The 17,494-nt window shown below is 42.9% G+C and overlaps 1 protein-coding gene across 4 annotated transcripts in view; it reads right to left on the bottom strand.

Annotated features, from left to right (window-relative positions):
* Positions 1–1,185: 1,185 nt before the first annotated feature.
* Positions 1,186–17,494, bottom strand: part of LOC311140198 (folliculin-like) — a 28,215-nt gene continuing 11,906 nt past the window's right edge. For 2 of the 4 annotated variants that reach the window (XR_014614124.1, XR_014614125.1), the window contains exons 4-13: positions 12,015–12,236; positions 11,612–11,778; positions 11,369–11,460; positions 7,488–7,651; positions 7,143–7,256; positions 6,763–6,886; positions 6,453–6,581; positions 2,340–2,442; positions 1,744–2,001; positions 1,186–1,567 (exon numbers count right to left, since the gene is read on the bottom strand). Coding sequence is in view for 2 of the 4 variants with exons in the window: in XM_084175147.1 (XP_084031273.1) it covers positions 1,794–2,001; positions 2,340–2,442; positions 6,453–6,581; positions 6,763–6,886; positions 7,143–7,256; positions 7,488–7,651; positions 11,369–11,460; positions 11,612–11,778; positions 12,015–12,236 (1,323 nt within the window). In the remaining 2 variants the exon portion in view is untranslated. Of the gene's footprint in view, positions 2,002–2,339; positions 2,443–6,452; positions 6,582–6,762; positions 6,887–7,142; positions 7,257–7,487; positions 7,652–11,368; positions 11,461–11,611; positions 11,779–12,014; positions 12,237–17,494 lie in introns of all 4 variants that reach the window. The other 2 variants (XM_084175147.1, XM_084175148.1) reach the window with 1 other exon arrangement.

Raw genomic sequence — 17,494 nt, forward strand, 5'->3', positions numbered from 1 at the left:
TGATACAATGACTATGAGGTTAAAGTGAAAACTGTCAGCTTTAATTTGAATTTTTTTTCCTGCATATCGGGTGAACTGTTTAGAAACTACAGCACTTTTTGTACATAGTCCCCACATTTTAGGGGACCAAAAGTATTGGGACAAATTCACTTATATGTGTATTAAAGTAGTCAAATGTTTAGTTTTTGGTCCCATATTCCTAGCATGCAATTATTACATCAAGCTTGTCACTTTTATTGTAAATAAGAATATAATATGTTTCTAAACACTTCTACATTAATGTGGATGCTACCATGATTACGGATAGTCCTGAATGAATCGTAAATAATGATGATTGAAAAAGTTACAGATGCAAAAATATCATACCCCACCAAAAATGCTAACCTCCCATGTTCGCATGTCTTAGGGATATGATATTTCTGCGTCTGTAACTTTCTGTTTTATTATCTACTCTACTATATCATAAGACCTAACGTTCCACCAGCGGGCTGGCCAACAGTTTACAATATCAAATCAAACATTGACTGGGTCATGTGTAACCAACTGGATTTCTTTGTTCTGTGTTGGAAATGCTCTTTAAGTATGTATGATTCGCTGGTACTTTCCATTTATTCTAAAAAAAACTAGCTCTCAAATTTCACCCAGTCTTTTTAAGAACTACAATACAAGTAGAACTACACACAAAAATGTATGTTATAATATGCAGTAATTTGCACAATCATTATATACATACGCAGTAAAAATAATAAAATCAAAGCCTCGTGCCAGTGGATTTTACAAGTCTGCAGACTTCAGCAAAAGCCTTCTGAAAGAGATCAAATAACTGCGAAAACACAAAACGCTTTGCAGTTATTTAGTTTTAATAATGAGTTACTAGCTCGTTAGGGAAGAAGCCCCTGCTGATGTGGTAGAATATAACACAATGATATGTTGAGGGACTGAGAGCTCATTATGCAAGGGTTTTTATGTTGCGGGACACCCGAAGACCTAGGACTGTTGTTTTACACCACTTGAGGTTTCTTGGCTGACAGCCACTCATTGTAAAAAAGCATGTGAGTGGGAGCTGGCAAAGGACACCAGTTTATCCCCCCTCCCCCCCCTACTTTTTTCTCCCTTCTTTCTTTGATTTAATGACTCTCCACAAGATGGTGCCAGTCGGGGAAAAGGATGAATATCACACCAATATTTCAGTTTCAGCTCAAGCAGTTCTTTTATTTGAATATCTCTGTACAATGTGTTAACAAACTATTGACACTTTTATAATAAGTTACACATACAATTGTGGACAGTGTTCCTATAAGAATTCCCTTTTGATAAATAAAAAACCAGATACATTATGTAAAACGTAATAAGTAATTAGTATCTGAATAAATTATTAATTTGAAACCGAACCATGGAGTGGATTTTTGTTCTTTATTGTGAAGGATGAGTTTTAATGAAGTCACCACCTGGACCCAAACGCATCCCTCAGTCAGTCGATCTGTCATTCCTCACTGATTCCCACTCGCTTTCTTTCCCTTTCTCTCTCCGTCTGCCCAGATACAGTAGGAGATACACGCAGAGGAGGCTGGTGGGAGGAGCTATAGGAGGACAGGCTCATTGTAATGGCTGGAATGGAATAAATGGAGCAGTATCAAACACATCAAACATATGGAAACCATTTTTGACTACGTTCCATTTATTCCATTCCAGCCATTATAATGAGCCCACCCTCCTATAGCTCCTCCCACCAGCCTCCTATGCTGAGATGCAGTATATTTCACTCCAGCTGTATGGTCTCTCCCACTGCTCTCTCACTGGCTAAGGGGCCTCTCCCCTCCTCTGACAGCAGTCATCAGATGGCTCTTGTAGGTCTTGCTGAGTCCTGTCATCCAGAACTTGAGCAGCCTGACGTTGTCCTCCTCCCCAGGCCCTGTGGCACCCAGCAGGGCCAACACCTTCTGGGTGTCCTCCCTCCCTCGCCCATCCACCTTGGAGAACTTAAACAGCACCTTCACTTTACTAAGGAATTGAAGGGATGGGGGGGGGGGGGGGGTTGGGTTAAGGGGAGGACGGGTATGGAGAGAAGAGTGAGGGAGAGGGGGGTGGGAGGAGTTATTGGAATTTCCCAATGATTCTGGACTACATTAAGCATTCCACATCATCCTGTACTGCACAGCCAATGTAACCAGTCTGGGGTTTTGGGGGGTTTCATTGGGGGCCTTGTTTGATTGTTTAATGCCCCAATATCTACAGTTGCACACCTACATAATACATGACCTGTTTAGAAAAAGCAAAAGAAGTGAAACTTTAAAGTTTAGGGAAATTCCCTGCTTATCAGAAGGGTTGTTGTTACTCACTTCATCCACTCCTCCTTCAGACACAGCAGACAGTGAGAGACCACGTCCACTGACAGGTTCTCATTGGACAACGCCACCTCGATCTTATTCAACAACGTGGGACCTGAGAGAGGGGTGGGGGGGAAGAGAGAGAGAGGGCGGGAGAGAGGGACAGAGAGCAAGGGAGGGGGAGTGATAGAGGTGAAGAGAGACAGGGAGAGAGCAAGAGAAATTCAGGTCAATAGATGGACACTAGAAAGTTAATGGAAGGAAATTTCACACGACTAATTGCATCTCTTTGAACTTTGCCCTCATTGTTTTCAACTAGAGGCCCTTGAAGAAGGCATGTATAATGTATACCTTCATGTTGATGTTGTACAGTCGTGGTCAAAAGTTGAGAATGACACAAATATGAATTTTCACAAAGTCTGCTGCCTCAGTTTTTATGATGGCAATTTACATATACTCCAGAATGTTATGAAGAGTGATCAGATGAATTGCAATTAATTGCAAAGTCCCTCTTTGCCATGAAAATGAAATTAATCCCCCAAAAACATTTCCACTGCATTTCAGCCCTGCCACAAAAGGATGATTCTCTTGTTAACACGGGTGAGAGTGTTGACGAGGACAAGGCTGGAGATCACTCTGTCATGCTGTTTGAGTTAGAATAACAGACTGGAAGCTTTAAAAGGAGGGTGGTGCTTGAAATCATTGTTTTTCCTCTGTTAACGTTGGTTACCTGCAAGGAAACACGTGCCGTCATCATTGCTTTGCACAAAAAGGGCTTCACAGGCAAGGATATTGCTGCTAATAAGATTGCACCTAAATCAACCATTTATCGGATCATCAAGAACTTCAAGGAGAGAGGTTCAATTGTTGTGAAGAAGGCTTCAGGGCGCCCAAGAAAGTCCAGCAAGCGCCAGGACCGTCTCCTAAAGTTGATTAAGCTGCAGGATCGGGGCACCAGCAGTGCAGAGCTTGCTCAGGAATGGCAGCAAGCAGGTGTGAGTACATCTGCACGCACAGTGAGGCAAAGACTTTTGGAGGATGGCCTGGTGTCAAGAAGGGCAGCGAGGAAGCCACTTCTCTCCAGGAAAAACATCAGGGACAGACTGATATTCTGCAAAAGGTACAGGGATTGGACTGCTGAGGACTGGGGTAAAGTCATTTTCTCTGATGAATCCCCTTTCCGATTGTTTGGGGCATCCGGAAAAGAGCTTGTCCGGAGAAGACAAGGTGAGCGCTACCATCAGTCCTGTGTCATGCCAACAGTAAAGCATCCTGAGACCATTCATGTGTGGGGTTGCATCTCAGCCAAGGGAGTGGGCTCACTCACAATTTTGCCTAAGAACACAGCCATGAATAAAGAATGGTACCAATACATCCTCCGAGAGCAACTTCTCCCAACCATCCAAGAACAGTTTGGTGACGAACAATGCCTTTTCCAGCATGATAGAGCACCTTGCCATAAGGCAAAAGTGATAACAGTGGCTCGGGGAACAAAACATTGACATTTTGGGTCCATGGCCAGGAAACTCCCCAGACCTTAATCCCATTGAGAACTTGTGGTCAACCCTCAAGAGGCGGGTGGACAAACAAAAACCCACAAATTCGGACAAACTCCAAGCATTGATTATGTGTCACGCTCGTGGATTGACGGAATGGACCAAGGTGCAGCGTGGTAGGCGAACATATTACTTTATTCGATTAACACAGACAAAACAACAAAATACACACAAACGTAAAGTCTGCAGGCTAGAAAGCCACTACACAAAAACAAAATCCCACAAACTAAGGTGGGAAAAAGGCTGCCTAAGTATGATCCCCAATCAGAGACAACGATCGACAGCTGCCTCTGATTGGGAACCATACCCGGCCAACAAAGAAATAGAAAAACTAGAATGCCCACCCAAATCACACCCTGACTTAACCAAATAGAGAATAAAAGGGATCTCTAAGGTCAGGGCGTGACATTATGCAAGAATGGGCTGCCATCAGTCAGGATGTGGCCCAGAAGTTAATAGACAGCATGCCAGGGCAGATTGCAGAGGTCTTGAAAAAGAAGGGTCAACACTGCAAATATTGACTCTTTGCATAAACTTAATGTAATTGTCAATAAAAGCCTTTGACACTTATGGAATGCTTGTAATTATACTTCAGTATACCATAGTAACATCTGACAAAAATATCTAAAAACACTGAAGCAGCAAACTTTGTGAAGACCAATACTTGTGTCATTCTCAAAACATTTGACCATGACTGTATATAGTACAGTGGCTTGCGAAAGTATTCACCCCCCCTTGGCATTTTTCCTATTTTGTTGCCTTACAACCTGGAATTCAAATGGATTTTTGGGGGGTCTGTATAATTTGATTTACACAAAATGCCTACCACTTTGAAGATGCATTTTATTTATTTATTGTGACACAAACAAGAAACAAGACAAAAAAAAACTGAAAACTTGAGCGTGCATAACTATTCACCCCCCCAAAGTCAATACTGTGTAGAGCCACCTTTTGCAGCAATTACAGCTGCAAGTAATAATATAATATAATATGCCATTTAGCAGACACTTTTATCCAAAGCGACTTACAGTCATGCGTGCATACATTTTTACGTATATCTCTTGGGGTATGTCTCTATAAGCTTGGCACATCTAGCCATTGGGATTTTGGGCCATTCTTCAAGGCAAAACTGCTCCAGCTCCTTCAAGTTGGATGGGTTCCACTGGTTTACAGCAATCTTTAAGTCATACCACAGATTCTCAATTGGCTTGAGGTCTGGGCTTTGACTAGGCCATTCCAAGACATTTAAATGTTTCCCCTTAAACCACTCGAGTGTTGCTTTAGCAGTATGCTTAGGGTCATTGTCCTGCTGGAAGGGTGAACCTCCGTCCCAGTCTCAAATCTCTGGAAGACAAACGGGTTTCCCTCAAGAATTTCCCTGTATTTAGTGCCATCCATCATTCCTTCAATTCTGACCAGTTTCCCAGTCCCTGCCGATTAAAAACATCCCCACAGCATGATGCTGCCACCACCATGCTTCACTGTGGTGTTCTCGGGGTGATGAGAGGTGTTGGGTTTGCGCCAGACATAGCTTTTTCCTTGATGGCCAAAAAGCTCAATTTTTGTCTCATCTGACCAGAGTACCTTCTTCCATATGTTTGGGGAGTCTCCCACATGCCTTTTGGCGAACACCAAACGTGTTTCCTTATTTTTTTCTTTAAGTCATGTTTTTTTTCTGGCCACTTTTCTGTAAAGCCCAGCTCTGTGGAGTGTACGGCTTAAAGTGGTCCTATGGACAGATACTCCAATCTCCGCTGTGGAGCTTTGCAGCTCCTTCAGGGTTATCTTTGGTCTCTTTGTTGCCTCTCTGATTAATGCCCTCCTTGCCTGGTCCGTGAGTTTTGGTGGGCGGCCCTCTCTTGGCAGGTTTGTTGTGGTGTCGTATTCTTTCTATTTTTGAATAATGGATTTAATGGTGCTCCGTGGGGTGTTCAAAGTATCAGATATTTTTTTATAACCCAACCCTGATCTGTACTTCTCCACAACTTTGTCCCTGACCTGTTTGGAGAACTCCTTGGTCTTCATGGTGCCGCTTGCTTGGTGGTGCCCCTTGCTTAGTGGTGTTGCAGACTCTGGGGCCTTTCAGAACAGGTGTATATTTAAATTTTATCCAGAGCGACTTACAGGAGCAATTAGGGTAAGTGCCTTGCTCAAGGGCACATCGACAGATTTTTCACCTAGTCGGCTCGGGATCATATGACATACTGAGATCATGTGACAGATCATGTGACCCTTAGATTGCACACAGGTGGACTTTATTTAACTAATGATGTGACTTCTGAAGGTAATTGGTTTCACCAGATCTTATTTAGGGGCTTCATAGCAAAGGGGGTGAATACATATGAACGCACCACTTTTCCATTATTTATTTTGTATAATTTTTTGAAATAAGTTATTTTTTTCATTTCATTTCACCAATTTGGACTATTTGGGGTATGTCCATTACATGAAATCCAAATAAAAATCAATTTAAATTACAGGTTGTAATGCAACAAAATAGGAAAAATGCCAAGGGGGATGAATACTTTAGCAAGGCACTGTATATTGTCCAGTTGGGGTATTTCCTCACCTTTGTCTGTGGGCTGTGAGTTGGCACTGCTGATGTTGAACTGGTAGAGTGAGACGATGTCTTCACCACAAGCAGCAGAGTACAGAGAGCCCCTCTCCACACTGACCACATCCACCAACACTGAGAACTCTGGGAAGGGACACAGCAAGATGGACATATTTTAGGGATAAGAAAAACGTTGTTCTGTTCGCACTTATAATTAATATCATTATCATACAGTATTTTATTATTAACACATTACTATCATATGTAATAGTGATTATAAGCAGTTTATAAGCAGACCACAGTGATGTATTCTGGGTTTGTGTACCTGAGGAGCTGACGTGTGTGGGGATGGGAACGTCAGTGCTGAGGCCCAGGAAGTTACATCGGTATGCTTCCTCATACTGGGTGCTGTAAGGCACAGAGCGGACACAGCCCACCGGGAGCAAGGCCTGATGGGATATATACAAAACCATGTGGTTAGTGATGAGTAGGGCCTAGTTTATCCTGGTCATGACATACGGTCAGTGAAAACTACTGGCCCTCAGTGACGAGGTAAACATGACAGACCTCTACCAGCTACTGTAATATGGCATTTCTACAGTAGTTTGCGCAAGATGGCAATGTCTTGCAACATTTTAGAACTTTATGTTATGGAGGAATATTCTTTATAGGGGGATACGATGAGTAAACTTTTGATTAGCTGACCTTCAGCATGGTGAATGCTGAATGGATGAGCCCTGGGTCCGCCCCTCTCAATATGACCTGATTTCCCATGAGCACGTGCCACGCTAGCTGGCGGAAATCAGTGGTCCCGAGCACCTGTGGACCAGATAACAGATATCATCACTAGGAAACAGACAAGAAATGCACTCACAAAAGAAGAGGAGGATATTGGTTTCCCTCTTCAACCAACTGATCCACATAGTTGTTTCTTTTGAAACCAAGTGGTTAACAGAATTAAGTACGATGTGTGATGTGCTAGAAATTAAAGTGTTCATGATGTGGGAGAAAGAAAATAAAAAGACTATTGAAAGGCACACCAATGTTTACCTGTCTTAAATGTCTCAAGGACCTGAACTTTGGACCAGGATACACCTCCGCTTTCCCCTCGTCAAACAAGAAGTCTCTGTACAGCTCGCACTCCGATTGTTGGCACTGGGGTCTAGACCCACCCCCTTCTGCTCCTTCCCAGCAACTCATTTCCTCCTCTTGCTCTAAGAAGAAAACAGGACTTTGTTAAAAAGATATCCAAACACCCAATATCGGGACTTATTCCAAGATATATACAGTGGGGGAAAAAAGTATTTAGTCAGCCACCAATTGTGCAAGTTCTCCCACTTAAAAAGATGAGAGAGGCCTGTAATTTTCATCATAGGTACACGTCAACTATGACAGACAAAATGAGAAAAAAAATCCAGAAAATCACATTGTAGGATTTTTTATGAATTTATTTGCAAATTATGGTGGAAAATAAGTATTTGGTCAATAACAAACGTTTCTCAATACTTTGTTATATACCCTTTGTTGGCAATGACACAGGTCAAACGTTTTCTGTAAGTCTTCACAAGGTTTTCACACACTGTTGCTGGTATTTTGGCCCATTCCTCCATGCAGATCTCCTCTAGAGCAGTGATGTTTTGGGGCTGTTGCTGGGCAACACAGACTTTCAACTCCCTCCAAAGATTTTCTATGGGGTTGAGATCTGGAGACTGGCTAGGCCACTCCAGGACCTTGAAATGCTTCTTACGAAGCCACTCCTTCGTTGCCCGGGCGGTGTGTTTGGGATCATTGTCATGCTGAAAGACCCAGCCACGTTTCATCTTCAATGCCCTTGCTGATGGAAGGAGGTTTTCACTCAAAATCTCACGATACATGGCCCCATTCATCTTTCCTTTACACGGATCAGTCGTCCTGGTCCCTTTGCAGAAAAACAGCCCCAAAGCATGATGTTTCCACCCCCATGCTTCACAGTAGGTATGGTGTTCTTTGGATGCAACTCAGCATTCTTTGTCCTCCAAACACGACGAGTTGAGTTTTTACCAAAAAGTTCTATTTTGGTTTCATCTGACCATATGACATTCTCCCAATCCTCTTCTGGATCATCCAAATGCACTGTAGCAAACTTCAGACGGCCTGGACATGTACTGGCTTAAGCAGGGGGACACGTCTGGCACTGCAGGATTTGAGTCCCTGGCGGCGTAGTGTGTTACTGATGGTAGGCTTTGTTACTTTGGTCCCAGCTCTCTGCAGGTCATTCACTAGGTCCCCCCGTGTGGTTCTGGGATTTTTGCTCACCGTTCTTGTGATCATTTTGACCCCACGGGGTGAGATCTTGCGTGGAGCCCCAGATCGAGGGAGATTATCAGTGGTCTTGTATGTCTTCCATTTCCTAATAATTGCTCCCACAGTTGATTTCTTCAAACCAAGCTGCTTACCTATTGCAGATTCAGTCTTCCCAGCCTGGTGCAGGTCTACAATTTTGTTTCTGGTGTCCTTTGACAGCTCTTTGGTCTTGGCCATAGTGGAGTTTGGAGTGTGATTGTTTGAGGTTGTGGACAGGTGTCTTTTATACTGATAACAAGTTCAAACAGGTGTCATTAATACAGGTAACGAGTGGAGAACAGAGGAGCCTCTTAAAGAAGAAGTTACAGGTCTGTGAGAGCCAGAAATCTTGCTTGTTTGTAGGTGACCAAATACTTATTTTCCACCATAATTTGCAAATAAATTCATAAAAAATCCTACAATGTGATTTTTTGTCTGTCATAGTTGACGTGTACCTATGATGAAAATTACAGGCCTCTCTCATCTTTTTAAGTGGGAGAACTTGCACAATTGGTGGCTGACTAAATACTTTTTTTCCCCACTGTACACTACCGTTCAAAAGTTTGGCGTCACTTAGGAATTTCCTTGTTTTCCATGAAAACATACATGAAATGAGTTTGAATAGGAAATATAGCAAAATGAATTGGAAATGTAGTCATTGACAAGGTTAAAAATAATGATTTTTAATTGAAATAATAATTGTGTCCTTCAAAACGTTTATTTCGTCAAAGAATCCTCCATTTGCAGCAATTACAGCCTTGCAGACCTTTGGCATTCTAGTTGTCAATTTATTGAGGTAATCTGAAGAGATTTCACCCCATGCTTCCTGAAGCACCTCCCACGAGTTGGATTGGCTTGATGGGCACTTCTTACGTACCATACGGTCAAGCTGCTCCCACAACTGCTTCTTCCCTAAATAGTTATTGCATAGTTTGGAGCTGTGCTTTGGGTCATTGTCCTGTTGTAGGAGGAAATTGGCTCCAATCAAGCGCCGTCCACAGGGTATGGCATGGCGTTGCAAAATGGAGTGATAGCCTTCCTTCTTCAAGATCCCTTTTACCCTGTACAAATCTCCCACTTTACCACCACCAAAGCACCCCCAGACCATCACATTGCCTCCACCATGCTTGACAGATGGCATCAAGCACTCCCCCAGCATTTTTTCTTTTGGTCTGCGTCTCACAAATGTTCTTCTTTGTGATCCGAACACCTCAAACTTCGATTAGTCTGTCCATAACACTTTTTTCCAATCTTCCTCTGTCTTCCTTTGCCCATCTTAATCTTTTCTTTTTATTGGCCAGTCTGAGATATGGCTTTTTCTTTGCAACTTTGCCTAGAATGTCAGCATCCTGGAGTCGCTTCTTCACTGTTGATGTTGAGACTGGTGTTTTGCGGGTACTATTTAATGAAGCTTCCAGTTGAGGACCTGTGAGGCGTCTGTTTCTCAAACTAGACACTAATGTATTTGTCCACTTGCTCAGTTGTGCACCGGGGCCTCCCACCCCTCTTTCTATTCTGGTTAGAGCCAGTTTGCGCTGTTCTTCAGTTTCTTGGCAATTTCTCACATGGAATAGCCTTCATTACTCAGAACAACAATAGATTGATGAGTTTCAGAAGAAGGTTCTTTGTTTCTGCCCATTTTGAGCCTGTAATCAAACCCACAATTGCTGATGCTCCAGATACTCAACTAGTCTCAAGAAGGCCAGTTTTATTGCTTCTTTAATCAGCACAACAGTTTTCAGTTGTTCTAACATAATTGCAAAAGGGTTTTCTAATGATCAATTAGCCTTTTAAAATGATAAACTCGGATTAGCAAACACAACGTTCCATTGGAACACAGGACTGATGGTTGCTGATAATGGGCCTCTGTACGCCTATGTAGATATTCCATTAAAAAATATCAGCCATTTCCAGCTACAATAGCCATTTACAACATTAACAATGTCTACACTGTATTTCTGATCAATTTGATGTTATTTTAATGGACAAAAAATGTGCTTTTGTTTTCGAAAACAAGGACATTTCTAAGTGACCCCAAACGTTTGAACGGTAGTGTATCTATTTTATTATTTCATTTTATTTATTTGAAGTGTAATAGTGACTTGCATATCAGAGCCGAAGGGGGGGGGGGGGGGGGGGGGGGGGGGGAGCAATGGAAAAAAAAAAACTGTGGCCAAAAAACTGTACTGTAGACACGGGCTCCTGTTCCACTGTGACACACTGGGCAAACACATGACTTCTGATGACAACGCTGTCAGGAACACTTTACCCAGAAGGACAAAAATCAGATCACACCCTTTTTATTCACTTCTTTTAACTTGAGCCATATGGGGTAATATGTCCTTCTGACTAGCGTTAAACTGGTCTCCGTGTCTCCCTCCCCTAGAGTTATCCTGTCTGTCTGTCTGTCTTTCTATGAGCACCAGCGTGTACCCGTCTATCTGTCTACCATTCGGCCTACCTGTCTGTCTCTCTATGAGCACCAGTATACATGTGTCTGTCTGCCTACCTATGCGTCTATGAGCACCAGTGAGTACCTGTCTGTCTCTCTATGACCACCAGTGTGTACCTATCCGGCTGCCTATGAGCAATTGAGCACCAGTGTGTACCTGTCTGTCTCTCTATGAGAACCAGTGTGTCCTCTGTGGGAGCACCCTCCAGCAGCTTCTCTGTCAGACGACTACCACACGCCTTCAGTAACCTGCAGTAGAGGAGAAAACACAAGAGAGTGTGTCAAACAACTGGGTTAGACACTGCATGACCATGCCTGATGTTGACTGTATGTCTGCTATTGTTTAGATTAGTAACTTTAGTGATCGTTAGCTACAGTTAGCGAGTGTTAGCTATCTCACCAGCTGAAGGAGGAGTGTAGGCTGGCCCAGAGGTTGGTGTGCTGGGTGAGGGAGGGCAGGGAGCGGGCCGCGTTACCACTCCTCTGGTGGGGGAAGACAGCAGGAGAGAACACACTGTTCATCCTCACCGCCCTCTGAGGACACACACACTGCTCACTGTCAAACACCTATAGAGGATAGGGGGAGGGAGGATAAATAAGTGGGAGAGAAGTCAAACATGGCCCCTCTATTCTGGTTGGCAGTAAGTGTTTGTGTGCATGTTTGTTTGTGTTATGTTCTATGTTCACGTTATGTATGGAAGTGAGTTTGGGTATTTGTGACCGTAAGTTTGTTTTAACGTGTGTGTATATAACTGTGTCCCATACATTTAGCATGGTGTGTTAGTGTGTGTGTGTGTCCTTACCTTCAGTGCTGTGTTCTGTAGACTCTGTATAGTGAGTCTGAGGTGGCGCAGCAGGAAGGGCCAGGAGTTGATGAGGTAGATCCTGTCCATGGCTACCATGACAATACTGTACCACCTCTGGAAGCCCCGGGCCAGGCTGTCCTTGATGAAGAAGGTGTGCGAGAACACAAAACCATGCTGCTCATCCCCAAAGAAGATAGGACCCTCACGGCCTGGACACACCTAGAGAGGCAGGGAGGGAGAGAGGAAGGGAGACGGGGGAGAGAAAGAGAAAGGGTGGAGAGAGGCCAAAGTTTATTCATTGTTTTTAATAAAATAAAATACATTTAAAAAAAATATACAGTGGGGAGAACAAGTATTTGATACACTGCCGATTTTGCAGGTTTTCCTACTTACAAAGCATGTAGAGGTCTGTCATTTTATCATAGGTACACTTCAACTGTGAGAGACAGAATCTAAAACAAAAATCCAGAAAATCACATTGTATGATTTTTAAGTAATTAATTTGCATTTTATTGCATGACATAAGTATTTGATCACCTACCAACCAGTAAGAATTCCGGCTCTCACAGACCTGTTAGTTTTTCTTTAAGAAGCCCTCCTGTTCTCCACTCATTAACTGTATTAACTGCACCTGTTTGAACTAGTTACCTGTATAAAAGACACCTGTCCACACACTCAATCAAACAGACTCCAACCTCTCCACAATGGCCAAGACCAGAGAGCTGTGTAAGGACATCAGGGCTAAAATTGTAGACCTGCACAAGGCTGGGATGGGCTACAGGACAATAGGCAAGCAGCTTGGTGAGAAGGCAACAACTGTTGGCGCAATTATTAGAAAATGGAAGAAGTTCAAGATGACGGTCAATCACCCTCGGTCTGGGGCTCCATGCAAGATCTCACCTCGTGGGGCATCAATGATCATGAGGAAGGTGAGGGATCAGCCCAGAACTACACGGCAGGACCTGGTCAATGACCTGAAGAGAGCTGGGACCACAGTCTCAAAGAAAACCATTAGTAACACACTACGCCATCATGGATTAAAATCCTGCAGTGCACGCAAGGTCCCCCTGCTCAAGCCAGCGCATGTCCAGGCCCGTCTGAAGTTTGCCAATGACCATCTGGATGATCCAGAGGAGGAATGGGAGAAGGTCATGTGGTCTGATGAGACAAAAATAGAGCTTTTTGGTCTAAACTCCACTCGCCATGTTTGGAGGAAGAAGAAGGATGAGTACAACCCCAAGAACACCATCCCAACCGTGAAGCATGGAGGTGGAAACATCATTCTTTGGGGATGTTTTTCTGCAAAGGGGACAGGACGACTGCACCGTATTGAGGGGAGGATGGATGGGGCCATGTATCGCGAGATCTTGGCCAACAACCTCCTTCCCTCAGTAAGAGCATTGAAGATGGGTCGTGGCTGGGTCTTCCAGCATGACAACGACCCGAAACACACAGCCAGGGCAACTAAGGAGTGGCTCCGTAAGAAGCATCTCAAGGTCCTGGAGTGGCCTAGCCAGTCTCCAGACCTGAACCCAATAGAAAATCTTTGGAGGGAGCTGAAAGTCCGTATTGCCCAGCGACAGCCCCGAAACCTGAAGGATCTGGACAAGGTCTGTATGGAGGAGTGGGCCAAAATCCCTGCTTCAGTGTGTGCAAACCTGGTCAAGACCTACAGGAAACGTATGATCTCTGTAATTGCAAACAAAGGTTTCTGTACCAAATATTAAGTTCTGCTTTTCTGATGTATCAAATACTTATGTCATGCAATAAAAAGCAAATTAATTACTTAAAAATCATACAATGTGATCTTCTGGATTTCTGTTTTAGATTCCGTCTCTCACAGTTGAAGTGTACCTATGATAAAAATTACAGACCTCTACATGCTTTGTAAGTAGGAAAACCTGCAAAATCGGCAGTGTATCAAATACTTGTTCTCCCCACTGTATATACAGTTGAAGTTGGAAGTTTACATACACTTAGGTTGGAGTCATTAAAACTCGTTTTTCAACCACTCCACAAATTTCTTGTTAACAAACTATAGTTTTGGCAAGTCGGTTAGGACATAATAATAATAATAATATAATATGCCATTTAGCAGACATCTACTTTGTGCATGACACAAGTAATTCTTCCAACAATTGTTTACAGACAGATTATTTCACTTAAATCACAATTCCAGTGGGTCAGAAGTTTACATACACTAAGTTGACTGTGCCTTTAAACAGTTTGGAAAATTCCAGAAAATGATGTCATGGCTTTGATAGGCTAATTGACATCATTTGAGTCAATTGGAAGTGACCTGTGGATGTATTTCAAGGCCTACCTTCAAACACAGTGCCTCTTTGCTTGACATCATGGGAAAATCAAAAGAAATCAGCCAGACCTCAGAAAAAAAATGGTAGACCTCCACAAGTCTGGTTCATCCTTGGGAGCAATTTCCAAATGCCTGAAGGTACCACGTTCATCTGTACAAACAATAGTACGCAAGTTTAAACACCATGGGACCACACAGCCGTCATACAGCTCAGGAAGGAGACTTGTTCTGTCTCCTAGAGATGAATGTACTTTGGTGCAAAAAGTGCAACTCAATCCCAGAACATGACCTTGTGAAGATGCTGGAGGAAACAGGTACAAAAGTATCTATATCCACAGTAAAACGAGTCCTATATCAACATAACCTGAAAGGCCGCTCAGCAAGGAAGAAGCCACTGCTCCAAAACCATAAAAAAGCAAGACTATGGTTTGCAACTGCACATGGGGACAAAGATCGTACTTTTTTGAGAAATGTCCTTTGGTCTGATGAAACAAAAATACAACTGTTTGGCCATAATGACCATCGTTATGTTTGGAGGAAAAGGGGGTGGCTTGCAAGCCGAAGAACACCATCCCAACCATGAAGCACATGGGTGGCAGCATCATGCTGTGGGGGTGCTTTGCTGCAGGAGGGACTGGTGCACTTCACAAAATAGATGGCATCATGAGGAAGGAAAATTATGTGGATATATTGAAGCAACATCAAGACATCAGTCAGGAAGTTAAAGCTTGGTCGCAAATGTGTCTTCCAAATGGACAATGACCCCAAGCATACTTCCAAAGTTGTGAAAAAATGGCTTAAGGACAACAAAGTCAAGGTATTGGCCATCACAAAGCCCTGACCTCAATCCTATAGAACATTTGTGGGCAGAACTGAAAAAGCATGTGCGAGCAAGGAGGCCTAAAATCTGACTCAGTTACACCAGCTCTGTCAGGAGGAATGGGCCAAAATTCACCCAACTTATTGTGGGAAGCTTGTGGAAGGCTACCCGAAACGTTTGACCCAAGTTAAACAATTTAAAGGCAATGCTACCAAATACTAATGGAGTATGTAAACTTCTGACCCACTGGGAATGTGATGAAAGAAATAAAAGCTGAATAAATAATTCTCTACTATTATTCTGACATTTCACATTCTTAAAATAAAGTGGTGATCCTAACTGACCTAAGACAGATAATTTTTACTAGGATTAAATGTCAGGAATTGTGAAAAACTGAGTTTAAATGTATTAGGCTAAGGTGTATGTAAATGTACGACTTCAACTGTATACATACAGTACCAGTCAAAAGATTGGACACACTTACTCATTCAAGGGTTTTTCTTTATTTTTTACTATTTTCTACATTGTAGAATAATAGTGAAGACATCAAAACTATGAAATAACACATATGGAATCATGTAGCATCCCAAAAAGTGTTAAACAAATCAAAATATATTTTATGCGATTCTTCAATTAGCCACCCTGCAAAGCTGCCATCAAGGCAAATATATTTAGATTTGTTTAACACTTTTTTGGTTACTACATGATTCCATATATGTTATTTCATAGTTTTGATGTCTTCAGTATTATTCTACAATGTAGAAAATAGTAAAAATAAAGAAAAACCCTTGAATGAGTAGGTGTCCAAACTTTTGACGGGTACTGTATATCTACAGTGCATTCGGAAAGTATTCAGACCCCTTGACTTTTTCCACATTTTGTTCCGATACAGCCTTATTCTAAAATGGATTTTTTTTTAAACATCCCTCATCAATCTACACACAATACCCCATAATGACAAAGCAAAAACATGTTTTTAGAAATTTCTGCACATTTATTAAAAATTACAAACGGAAATATCCCCGCTACGTAAGTATTCAGACCCTTTACTCAGTACTTTGTTGAAGCACCTTTGGCAGCAATTATAGCCTCGATTCTTCTTGGGTTTGACGCTACAAGCTTGGCACACCTGTATTTGGAGAGTTTCTCCCATTCTTCTCTGCAGATCCTCTCAAGCTCTGTCAGGTTGGATGGGGAGCGTCACTGCACAGCTATTTTCAGGTCTCTCCAGAGATGTTCGATCGGGTTCAAGTCCGGGCTCTGGCTGGGCAAACTCAAGGACATTCAGAGACATGTCCCGAAGCCACTCCTGCGTTGTCTTGGCTGTGTGCTTAGGGTCGTTGTCCTGTTGGAAGGTGAACCTTTTATGTATTCTGAGGTCCTGAGTGCTCTGGAGCAGGTTTTCATCAAGGATCTCTCTGTACTTTGAGCCATTCATCTTTCCCTCGATCCTGACTAGTCTCCCTGCCGCTGAAAAACATCCCCACAGCATGATGCTGCCACTACCATGCTTCACCGTAGGGATGGTGCCAGGTTTCCTCCAGACGTGATGCTTGGCATTCAGGCCAAAGAGTTCAATCTTGGTTTCATCAGACCAGAGAATCTTGTTTCTCATAGTCGGAGAGTCCTTTAGGTGCCTTTTGGCAAACTCCAAGCAGGCTGTCATTTGCCTTTTACTGAGGAGTGGCTTCCGTCTGGCCACACTACCATAAAGGCCTGATTGGTGGAGTGCTGCAGGGATGGTTGTCCTTCTGGAAGGTTCTTCCATCTCCACAGAGGAACTCTGAAGCTCTGTCAGAGTGACCATCTGGTTCTTGGTCACCTCCCTGTCCAAAGCCCTTCTCCCCCGATTGTTCAGTTTGGCCAGGCGGCCAGCTCTAGGAAGGGTCTTGGTGGTTCGAAACTTCTTCCATTTAAGAATGATGGAGGCCTCTGTCTTCTCCATCTCGTGCTGCAACACTGCCTGGCTGGGGGCTGTGCGCACAGGAAGAGCGGAGTGAAATATTCATTTTTAGAAGCGCTGCGCATAAGCATAAGAGTTGGTCTAATTTCCTTGAAATGAAAGTCTACTGAAGTGAAACTTTGTCCTTGTGTTTCTTGGCTATTTACATTGTTTTGTTCACAAGCTAGGTTGTTTTTCTATGTTTGAGTTTCAACTTTTAGGGAAGCGAAGACAACGCTTCTACTAGTTAGACAATCTCACAGGCACAAACATGACCCGAGTCGAATCACCCTAAAGGGGCAGGTGACATTTTTTGTCTCATCTGTGATATTTTGGTTAAAAGACTCAGGTCACAAAAAATTAAATTAAACAATATACCACATTGCTTCTGACTAGCAATA

The sequence above is a fragment of the Coregonus lavaretus genome (assembly GCF_964263955.1).
Source record: "Coregonus lavaretus genome assembly, chromosome: 13".
Classification (NCBI taxonomy): domain Eukaryota; kingdom Metazoa; phylum Chordata; class Actinopteri; order Salmoniformes; family Salmonidae; genus Coregonus; species Coregonus lavaretus.